We start from the raw sequence: 11,638 nt of genomic DNA, 5'->3' as shown, positions 1-11,638 counted from the left end.
TTTGTTTCCTAATCTCAACTCTGCCTCCCCTCTTCCCCAAGGTCTTCTGATCACGCACCATGGCTTCCTGAACTCCCAATCCCTGCTCTTTGGCCCTTGGAACCCCTAAAGAAAAATTCCCCAACCTTTGATCTCCAGGGGAGACAGTGCCCCTTCCAGGCAGTCGCCATGCATACTGCAGGAGGAAGCTGTGACCTCCCCACAGACCTTCTCATTCCTTTCTTGGGGGTTTGCTTTCTTGTCCTGGGCCCTTCTCTTGCAGGTGCTTATGAAGGCAGGGAGAGCAGGAGAGGGGTCTTTTCAGGGCAGGTGGGGGATTTTTCTGTGTCTCCAGAGCTGTGCCAGGTGGAGGGCCAGCTCACAGGTGTGTCCCCCACCCTCCCTTCCTGTGGGACCGCAGCTAACAAGCATAAGCCATGGATTGAGGCGGAGTACCAGGGCATCGTCATGGAGAATGACAACACCGTCTTGCTTAACCCCCCACTCTTTGCCTTGGATAAGGACGCTCCCCTCCACTATGCAGGTCAGCTTGGCATGGGAGTGGGCAGTACCAAGGGTGGGGGAAGAGGAGGGAGAGCAAGGGCAGATGGGGAAAAGTGGACGTCTTTCATGTAAGGGGGAAACGGACTACACTGAGGAGGCGGTTGGTTGGAGGGAGCCAGAGGGCAGGGCAGGCAGAGGTTAAGCACATGGCAGCCCTGCCAGCCTCAGTTCAACAGCTCAGGGAAGCTGGAATTGGAGCTTCTGGTCTGTGACGGACAATTTCACATGTGCATCGCAAGGAGTAGGGTCTGGGAAGGTGAGATGAGGTGAAGACCTGGCATGGGTGGGGGGACTGGACTCATGCCTCACTCCCCCCAGGAGAGATCTGTGGCTTCCGGCTCCACGGGTCTGGCGTGCCCTTTGAAGCTGTGATCCTGGACAAGGCGACCGGGGAGGGGCTGATTCGGGCCAAGGAACCTGTGGACTGTGAGGCCCAGAAGGAGCACACGTTCACCATCCAGGCCTACGACTGCGGCGAGGGCCCTGATGGTGCCAACACCAAGAAGTCCCACAAGTGAGGAAGCCCTTCAAGCTCTCCTCCCTCCAAACCCCATACCCTCTCTGTCCTCTGAACTTGGGGGCTGGGTCCTTTGGGGGCCTTCCATCAAGGTGGCAGAAACGTGCAGGATTGCTCACCTGGGCTCTGTCTTGATTGTCCTCCCATGACCTCAGGTAGTTCACCCAGCCGCTTCCTGTTCTGCAGTGTGGGGAGAACAGTCACACCTGCTTCTTTAGGTTGCTATGAAAAGTGCAGGAGATGGTCTGTGTAAAAATTGTGTGCCACACAGCTGACATGTGGCAAAGGCCACAGCCTTGGGGCTCATAGTGGAGACCAAGCAGGAGCAATGGGGGAGCCCTAGTCTGTTTACTGCGTGCAACACACACACACACACACACACACACACACACACACACACACACACACACAGAGAGAGACACACACAGACACACACACACAGACACACACACACACACACACCTCCAGGGCATGGTGAGAGGGAGATGGCTGCAGTGTGAAAGAAGCTAGGGCCCCTAAAAGTCTGCCAGTAACTCACTTGGATAGTGTGCTGCTTTGCCATGGGCAAGACCCAAGTTCTAGCCTGGCTCCCACTGCATTGAAAGAAGCTTCAATACTGTAGTCTCCTCTTCTTCTTTCTCTTTCTCTCTGAGAAAAATCAGTGGGGAGCAGTGAAACCCCAGAGATGACCAAACTACAAAAAATAATACAAAGCCAAAAAGCATCAAAAACAAAACAAAACAAAAAGCAAAAGAAAAATAGACAAGAAGAAACAGCTAGACTTGGGGTTCCTGTGTCTGCCCCCGAGCCACTTCTCTCTCTCTCTCTCCTCTCTTTCTGAGAATTGGCAAGGGGGAGAGGGTGTGGGGAGTCACTTGGATAGTGTGCTGCTTTGACATGGGCGTGACCCAGGTTTGAGTCCAGCTCCCACACTGAAGGAACTCCTCCCCTCCCCTCCCCTCCCCTCCCCTCCCCTCCCCTCCCCTCCCCTCCCCTCCCCTCCCCTCCCCTCCCTTCCCCTCCCCTCTCCTCTCCTCTTCTCTCCTCTTTTCTTCTTTCTTTCTCTGTCTCTCTGCACCATTCAAATGAACTATTTCACACACACACACTCTCCCCGCCTTCCCCTGCTAATTCTTATTTGAGGATAGAGAAAGATTGGTAGGATTCCTGCACCACTAATGACCTGCCATGATGGATTGCTCTCAGTGACTCAGTTTCCTATTTGGACATAGGACCCTTGCTCATGGGGTCTGGGGGCGGACTCCACTCCAGCTCTTCTTGCTGTGTGTGTGTGTGTGTGGTGTGTGTGTGTGTAGGAGGGGCTGTGGATGAAGAGGAACGGGTCACCCATGCAGTAAGCAGATGACTTCTTTGCACTGCCATATGCCCTCCCATGACTGGCATTGACTCTGCATTTTCTCCCTGATCCCATTGTGTCTGACCGTTGGGAAGGAGCATTTGCTGCTTACAGTTCTCTGCTTGGCCCTGGTGGTGGCACCCCAGGTCTGGGCTTCCTGTGCAGAAATTGGCAACAGCTTCTGGCATCCCTGGGTCATCCCTTGCTCCACTTTTTTTTTTTTTTTTGCCTCCAAAAAAAAAATCACTGAGGCTCGGTGCCTGCACTACAGATCCACTGGTGGCCATTTTTTCCTTAAAAAAATTTTTTTTTATTGAAATTGTGAGATGAAGGGGAAATAGGGAGAAAGATAGACACTTGCAGACCTGCTTCACCACTTGTGAAGCAACCCCCCTGCAGGTGGGGAGCTGGGGAGCTGGGGAGCCAGGGGCCGGAACTCGGACCCTTGTGCAGGTCTCAATGCATTTAACCCACTACACCACCCCTACCCTCCCCCCCTTTTTTTAAATTGCCACTAAGGTACAGTGCCTGCATCATGAATCTATAGTTTCTGGCAGCCATTTTTCCTTACTTGATAGATCAGAGAGAAAGTGAGAAGTGTGTGTGTGTGTGTGTGTGTGTGTGTGTTGGGGGGTTATAGAGGGGGAGAGAGAGAAAGAGACACCTGTAGTACTGTTTCGCTGCTTATGAAGCTTCCCATTTGCAGGTGGGAAACGGGCTCAAAACCTGGTCCTTGAGCATGGTAACATGTGTGCTCAAGCATGTATGCCACTGCCTGTCTCCGTGTCAGTCATTTCCTGAGTGCAGTAGTAGTCTCTCCCTGGGGCTGGGGGATACCCCCCTGATTCTTCCCCACTCCCAGGGCCACCGTGCACGTGCGGGTAAATGACGTGAACGAGTTTGCACCAGTGTTTGTGGAGCGGCTGTACCGCGCTGCCGTGACCGAAGGGAAACTGTACGACCGCATCTTGCGGGTGGAAGCCATCGACGGCGACTGCTCCCCCCAGTACAGCCAGATCTGCTACTACGAGATCCTCACGCCCAACACCCCCTTCCTCATCGACAATGACGGTGAGCCCCCCTCCCCAACCTTATGGCTGTGCTGCCTCTCAGATCCCCATTCCCAGAGATGGCATTCTGCTTCCAGAACCTTCTTACTAGCTTCCTGATGCACCTGATGCCCAGTGAGCCCATGGCTTCTCCCCTTGCCTTCTGCCTATTATTTCAGTGTTTCTATTTGTCTCCCCTTCCCCCTTCAGGGAATGTCTTTATTTTATTTATTTATTTATTTTAATTAAATTAATTAATTAATGTCAGATAGAGACAGAAATTGAGAGGGGTAGGGGAGATACAGAGGGAGAGAGACACCTGCAGCTCTACTTCACCACTCGTGAAGCTTTCCCCCATAGGTGGGGACCAGGGGCTTGAACCTGAGTCCTTGTGCACTGTAATGTGTGCACTTAACCAGGTGCACCACTGCCTGGCCCATATTTGTTTTATTTTAATCAGAAAGATGACAGAGAGAGACCAGAGCACTGTTCATCTCTGGCTGATATTGGTGCTGGGGATTGAATCTAGGACCTCAGAGCCTCAGACATGGGAGTTATTTTGCAGAGCCATTCTACTGTCTCCCTAGCCCTTAATTTATTTATTATTATGGAAAGATACGGAAAGAAAGAAAGATAGATAGACCAGAGCACTGCTCAGCTCTGGCTAATGGTGGTGCAGGGAGGGGACTGAACCTGGGACCTCAGAGCCTCAGACATGAGAATCTGTTTGCATCACCGTTATGCTGTCTCTCTCGCCCTCTAGGGAACATCGAGAACACGGAGAAGCTGCAATACAGTGGCGAGAAGCTCTACAGGTTCACAGTGACGGCCTATGACTGTGGCAAGAAGCGTGCTGCTGATGACGCTGAGGTGGAGATCCAGGTGAAGCCCACCTGTAAGCCCAGCTGGCAAGGTGAGCAGTGCTGCTCTGTGACCAGTCCTTCGCCTGTGTCTCCTTTGTGGTCCCGTCCTGACACTCACAAAGGCTGGGAGGCCACTTGGTGGAGAGGGAGCTGTGATGGTCAGCCAATGTGGCTGGGTGGGACTGCTCTCCCACCCCACTCTCCACTGCCCTTCCTTTCTCTCCCCTGCAGGCTGGAACAAGAGGATAGAGTATGCACCGGGTGCGGGGAGCCTGGCTTTGTTCCCTGGCATCCGCCTGGAGACCTGTGATGAACCCCTGTGGAACATTCAGGCCACCATCGAGCTGCAGACCAGCCACGTGGCCAAGGGCTGTGACCGGGACAACTACTCTGAGCGTGCGCTCCGGAAACTCTGTGGTGGGTGCCCCCCTCCCACCCCATGCCCAGGCTGGCTTCTCCCATGCAGCCTCTCATCACCTGCCCCAGGACCTGCCTCCCCTCCCTTGGTCCACCCACACCTGTATTTATCTACAGGGGTTATAGCGCAGTGGTTAGCTCTTGTGACTTACAGAACAGACATTTTGTAGCTGACAAAATGCAACACAGTCATAGCACAGGGCCGTCACCGAGTGTGGTGTGGACAGAGGTTAGGAGAGATGAACTGGAGAAAGAGATGAACATTTTTTCCTTTTTATTAAAGTTTATATATTTTTTAGTTTGTTTATTGGGTAGAGGTAAAGAGAAATCAAGAGGGAAGGATAAGATAGAGTGATAGAAAGATGGAGAGAGATGCCTGCAGCCCTGCTTCACCACTTGTGAAGTTTCACCCCTGCAGGTGGGGACTGGGTTCCCAAACCTGGGTCCTCGTGCCTGATAATTTGTGTGCTTAACTGAGTGTGCCACCACCCAGCTCTGATTTATATTATTTTAATAATTAATTTTACTAGAGTACCACTCAGCTTTGGCTTATGGTGGTGCTGGGGGTTGAATTTGGGACCTCCTGAGGAGCCTCAGGCATCAAAATCTTTTTGCATAATCATGCTGTCTTCCTCTTCCCTCCTCCCCCCTCCAGGGAATATCAACTATATTTCATTTTAATCAGAGAGATTTATATTATTTTCTTATGAGAGAGACACAGCAGAGCATTGCTCAGTTCTGATTTATGGTGGTGCTGGGGACTGAACCAGGGATTCTGGGACCTCAGGCATGCAGACCCTGTAATGTGACATGCTGAGCTGTCTCCCTGGCGAGTTGTTTACCTAGATGAGAGGCCCATCATCTCTGTCTTTTGAAAGGTCAGCAGAAGTGATGGTATGGAGTCTTTGCCCATCAGTCACTCTCTCCCAAGTTGCTTTCCTATCTGCTTCCTCCAACTCTGACAGGTGTGCTGACAGGTGTGCTGTCTGGGCTTCCCTCACAGGTGCAGCCCCGGGGGAGGTGGACCTGCTGCCCATGCCCGGCCCTAACGCCAACTGGACAGCAGGCCTCTCAGTGCACTACAGCCAGGACAGCAGCCTCATCTACTGGTTCAATGGCACCCAAGCTGTGCAGGTGCCTGTGGGTGGCACCGCCGGCCTGGGTTCTGGGTCCCAGGACAACCTGAGTGATCATTTCACCCTGTCCTTCTGGATGAAGCATGGCGTGACTCCCAACAAGGGCAAGAAGGAGGAGGAGACCATTGTGTGCAACACTGTACAGAACGGTGAGCCCCTCCAGGCCCCAGGTGCTGGTCTCAGCTGGTTACTACCCAGCTGCAGGGGCTGAGGGTGGGCTGCTTCCTTACTATTCATTTGTAAATTGGTGGTGCTGGGTTACTCTCTCTCTCTCTCTCTCTCTCTCTCTCTCCATCTCCCTCTCTCCCTCTCTCGATAGGTTAAGTATGGGAGGTGGCTTTATTTCTTTTTGTATTTATTTATTAACATAAGATGGGGAAAAGGGAGGAAGGGAGGGAGGGGGAGAGAGAGAGAGAGAGAGAGAGAAACTACAGGAAGGCCCTTCTCTAGGAAGGGCTCAGCCCTGGCCTCTTCTACTTCTAAAGCCTGATTTTGGTACATAGGATTTCAGGAATTGAACTGAAACCTCATGCTTCCAAGCCCAGTGCCCTCTCCACTGTGGTGCCTCATGGGCCTGGGAGATGTCTTTCATTTAACGAGAGATTTTGCTGTTCTTATTCAGTCCAGCGGGCCTAGGAAGTACTTCTGGCATTTGAAGATCTTATAACCAGCTAAATCTCAAGTATACATCAGAACATCAAAACATCAAAACTGACACACTTGATCTGTATGAGTTATGTAATGATGGTGAGGATGGTGTCATATTAGCGTTTAGACAACTAAGTGAATCATTCAAAACAAAAGTCTGGAAAAAAATAGGAAACACTGATGATGTTCAACTTTACTCAAGTTCTATCCATCTAGAAGACAGAGATGGTCAGGAGATTCAGCCATGCTTTTGTGTCTAAAGAAATGACCCAATGCAGAAAGCCATCCTTTATAATGTGACTCCTGGGTTTTACACTCTGAAATTCTGTGATTTTGTCTCTACATGACAAGTTGAGGTCCCATTACTCTAAACATGCAGTGGCTGCGTTCAACTTTTCATTTTCCCAACTTTTGGGGCACCCACCACATAGCAGATAACTCCCTAAATTTCCCAAGGCCCTTCCAGTGCCCTTGCCCCATTATCTCCCACCACCCCTACCCTTCCTCCTTCTCCCCCTCTGAGGCTAATGGTGCTCCTCTTCCCCTGACTCTAGGGTGCATCCCTTTAGGAAGGGCTCAGCCCTACCCTCTTCTACTTCCGGCCACTTCTCTGAGGCTCTTTCTCTTGATCCCATTACATGTGTATGAACCAAAGGACCAGTTAAAATCTGTTGAAAGCAGACTGGCTGTGTTCCTCTGTCAATCAAAGTGTTTGAGAAGCCTTAGTTATCATTGGGCTGGTTTCTGAGGGAGGAGAGAGGTGGGAAGAGAAAGTAGAAAATGTGGGAGAAAGAATACATGGAAGAAGAGAAGAGGACCCAGCGTTCTCTCCCTGTTGGCACTTGGAGCCTGTCCTCACCTCAGGCCCCTGTCTGAGCCCTGCCTACTCCCCCCACAGAGGATGGCTTCTCACACTACTCTCTGACGGTCCATGGCTGCCGCATTGCCTTTCTGTACTGGCCCTTGTTGGAGAGTGCCCGCCCCGTCAAGTTCCTCTGGAAGCTGGAGCAGGTGAGGCCTGAGCTGGGTCCTGGAAGAGCTGGGTGAGGGCTACCACTTTCAAGGGAGAGGGGAGGGTGGACTTTCTGGGTTTCCCTGAGCTCTTTCTTTTTTTCCTTGGTGTTGGAGATTAAATCCAGAGTTTCATGCATGTGCACTGCTGCTGAATCACCTACCTCCTTGGTAGTCCTCTCCCCCTGTTTTGTTTATGAGAGTATGTGTGCAAAGCACAATGTGGTGCTGGGGACTGAGCCCAGGGCTTTAGGCAGGCAAGACAGGCCCTCTGCTGCTGAGCCACCTACCCTTTCTTCTTCCTTCAGTTCCTGACCATTTGACTACTAGGTGCTGTTGTTCTCCTTTTCTAAGACTTGTCTCCTGTGGAAAGCACTCCTGGATGAAAAGGAAGTGATGGTGGGGAGGGGCAGCTGGTAGTGCAGCGGGTTAAGTGCACATGGCACAAAGCATGATGACCAGCGTAAAGATCCTGTTTTGAACCCCCAGCTGCCCACCTGCGGGGAGGTTGTTTCACAGGTGGTGAAGCAAGTCTTTAGGTGTCTATCTTTCTCTTCCCTCTCTCTGTCTTCCTCTTCTCTCTCAATTTCTCTGTCCTATCCAGCAACAATGACAGCAGTAACCACAATAACAATAACAACAATAAGGGCAACAAAAAATAAATGGCGAAAATGGCCTTCAGAAGCAGTGGATTCATAGTGCAGGCACTGAGCCCCAGCAATAACCCTGGAAGAAAAAAAAATAGAAGAAGTAGGAACAAGGGAGCTAGCATAATGGCTATGCAAAAAGACTCTTATGCCTGAGGCTCCAAAGCCCAGGTTCAGTCAGTCCCCACACCACTGTAAACCAGAGCTGGATAGTGTTCTGGTAGGAAAAAAAAAAGTGTCTTTTGTAATTTTGCAATCTTGCAAACTGCTATTAAATGCCTGATTAAAAAGAAATAAAGATGGAAGGAAGGAAAGGAAGGAGAAGAAATGAAGGGAGGAAGGAAGAAAGAAAGAGAAGAAGTAGGGTACAGGTTACTCTCAACATTAAACCCAACCAGCCACTGCACCCTGCCTTGCTGCTGGCTTCGGTGTCTCTTCCTTATCTAGACCTGTAACATCACATTCTCGCTGACCTTCAAGCAGTCCATAAGCTGTCACTGAGCACTTAAGCTATTCTGTGGTGGACAGATTGAGTCTGAGTCCTGCCTGGGGAACCTACTGGCCACACTGTCTTGGTTACTAAGTCTAGACCTCAGTTTCTTGGCCTGTTAAATAGGGGTAATAGAAATGCTCTCTCTCCATTTGCTTATAGGCTTAAATGATATGATAGACCTTGTAGACTGAAAAGTCCTCACCATTATTCTCACTAGAGGTTCTGACTATCACTGTTGTTGTCTGCGATTCTGAAGGATCAATGAAAATGGGCAAAACTTGTAAAATTCTCTCTTGGCAACCTTTTTTTTTTTTTTAACCTTATTATTGGATAGAGACAGAAAGAAATTAAGAAGGGAGGAGAGGTAGGGAGGGAAAGAGACGGACATCTGCAGCCCTGCTTCACCATTTGTGAAGCTTTCCTCCTGCAGGTGGGGACCAGGGGCTTAAACCTGGGTCCTTGTTCACTGTAATGTGGGCACACATGACTAATACACCACCGCCTGGCCCCCAGCATCTTTTTAAAAAATATTTTATTTGTTGAATAGAGATAAAGAAATTGAGAAAGTAGAGGGGAAGAAAAAGAGAGACACCTGCAGCAATGCTTCACTGCCTGTGAAGCAGGTGAGGAGTGGGGGCTTGAACCCAGGTCTTTACACATGATAGCATGTGCACTCAACCAAGTGTGCCACAGCTCGGCTCCCCTGCAGACTCTATTCATTCTCCAAGTTGACCACAAGGATCCATGGGGACCAATTTGTGTTTCCATCTTCTGTTTCCATTGCAAGCTTTGGTGTAGTGGCTGAGTAAGCAGGTGTGGGGGTGGGGTGGGGGGGTGGGGGGAGAAGCAGAATGTTGAAGAGAGAGAGCAAGGAAATTAAAGGCCAAGAAAATCTGCAAGCTGGATAGTTGAGGACTGTCTTTAAAAGCTTCTACTTTTTTGTGGCCCTCTTTTTATTTAGTTATTTGTTTTTAAATATTTACTAATTTGAGAGAGGGAGAGAGGGGCCGGTGGAGAGAGGGAGAAAGAGAGGGGGGAGGGCAGGACACCAAAACATCACTTTGGCACATGTAATACTAGGGATCAAACCTGAGGACCTTATGCTTGAAGATCCAGTGCTTTATCTACTGCAGGGTGTGGGCCTCTTTTTGTTTGTTTGTTTTTTTAAATAGTCTGCTTACTGCTTCTTGATATCACCACAGCATTGCTAATATGAGTAGATGATTCTTCCTATTTTTCTTTTATTTGCCTTTATTTATTCAACAAGTACTTGTTGAGCCCTCCTCATCCTCTTCCCCCTCCTCCTTCTCTCTTACTGTCGTCAGAGTTGCTGCTGGGGCTTGGTGTCTGCACTATGAATCCACCACTGCCAGGCACTACTTTTTCTTCTTTTCTTTTTACTTGATTAAACAGAGAAAAATTGAGGTGTGTGTGTGTATGGGGGGGGGGAGAGGACAGAGAGGGAGGAAAACACACACACACATACAGCACTGCTTCACAGCTTATGAAGCTTTCCTCCTGCAGGTGGGGAACAAGAGCTTGAACCTGGGCCTTTGCAGTTGATAGCATATGCGTTCAGTTGGGTGCACCGCCACCCGGCCCCTTAGCAGGTATTTGAACAAATGTTCAACATCAGTGATGTCTCTGTCCTCCTGCTAGGTTCTAGGGGCACAATGGACTATAAGATGGAACAAGATCTTTGCCTTCATTGAGCTCGCATTCTGGTTGGGATATTATATATATTTTTTAAATATATAAATATTTATTTATTCCCTTTTGTTGCCCTTGTTTTTTTATTGTAGTTATTATTGTTGTTGTTATTGATGTCATCATTTAGTTGTTTTAACAGAGCACTGCTAAGCTCTGGTTTATGGTAGTGCAGAAGATTGAACCTGGGACTTCAGAACCTCAGGCATGAGACTCTCTTTTCATAATCCTTATGCTATCTACCCCCCCCACCACCAAGATACACAAATTTAACAAGTTCAATTAAATCCTTCACAAGCTTTCCACCTCCCTCAAAGTCTAAACAAGCCCCATATCACAAGACCCACTGTGCAATGACCCTTCTTGTCAACCTCCAATTCATTCTGCCTTGTTCACTACATTGGAAGCTCGATGGCCCTCTCTCCATGCCTGAAACATGCTGAGTGCTTGGGTGCCTCAGGGCCTTTGCACCTTTCCACATCTACCTGGAATTGTCTCTTTTCATGACAGTTCCTCATCCTTGAATACTAAGCTGATATTCCACCTCAGTTGGGCCTTCCCTGTCTAAAGTGAGGTCTCCTCTTCTTGGCTTCCCTTGTGCTCTACCTCAGGACTTTGCTTGTTCACACAGAGAGCACTGACCACAGTTTACAGTTCCTTCTGAAATGTAATTGGCATATCGCACCAAAGTAAAAGACTCTGGGGTGGGTGGGTGGGGAGAATACAGGTCCATGAAGGACGATAAATGACATAGTAGGGGTTGTATTGTTAAATGGGAAACTGGGGAATGTTATGCATATACAAACTATTGTATTTACTGTTGAATGTAAAACATTAATTCCCCAATTAAGAAATAAATTTAAAAAAAAGAAGAACCCCCCAAAAAGAAATGAAATTAAATAAATTTGCACATTTAAAATTTTTATTTATATTTACTTCTTCATTTTTTGCCACCAGGGTAATTGTTGGGGCTTGACGCTGGCATTACAAATTCACTATTCCCAGCAGCCCTTCAGTCCTCTATTTCCTCCATTCTTTCTTTCCTTCCTTTTTTTTTTCTTTTTCTATTTTTTTTTTATAGGACAGAGAGAAATTGAGAGGGGGTGGGGAGAAGCAAAGAGAAAGAGAGACACCTGCAGAACTGCTTCACTGCTCATGAAGCTTTCTCCCTGCAGGTAGTGAGTGAGGGCTCGAACCCAGATCCTTGTGCTTGGTAATATGTGGGCTCAACTGGGTGTGCCACTGCCCCC

The 11,638-nt window shown here is 49.0% G+C and overlaps 1 protein-coding gene across 3 annotated transcripts in view; it reads left to right on the top strand.

The window, feature by feature from the left end:
- CLSTN3 (calsyntenin 3) overlaps positions 1 to 11,638 on the top strand; it is a 51,382-nt gene that overhangs the window by 9,425 nt on the left and 30,319 nt on the right. For all 3 annotated transcript variants that reach the window (XM_060190133.1, XM_007535851.3, XM_060190132.1), the window contains exons 2-8: positions 401 to 523; positions 862 to 1,057; positions 3,280 to 3,488; positions 4,230 to 4,379; positions 4,561 to 4,746; positions 5,750 to 6,031; positions 7,429 to 7,541. In XM_060190133.1, the coding sequence (XP_060046116.1) occupies positions 448 to 523; positions 862 to 1,057; positions 3,280 to 3,488; positions 4,230 to 4,379; positions 4,561 to 4,746; positions 5,750 to 6,031; positions 7,429 to 7,541 (1,212 nt within the window). In that variant the 5' untranslated portion in view covers positions 401 to 447. The remainder of the gene's footprint in view (positions 1 to 400; positions 524 to 861; positions 1,058 to 3,279; positions 3,489 to 4,229; positions 4,380 to 4,560; positions 4,747 to 5,749; positions 6,032 to 7,428; positions 7,542 to 11,638) is intronic.

Source organism: Erinaceus europaeus, chromosome 4, assembly GCF_950295315.1.
Source record: "Erinaceus europaeus chromosome 4, mEriEur2.1, whole genome shotgun sequence".
Classification (NCBI taxonomy): domain Eukaryota; kingdom Metazoa; phylum Chordata; class Mammalia; order Eulipotyphla; family Erinaceidae; genus Erinaceus; species Erinaceus europaeus.
Note: the sequence above shows the minus strand (reverse complement) of the source record. Positions and strands in the feature narration are given on the sequence as shown.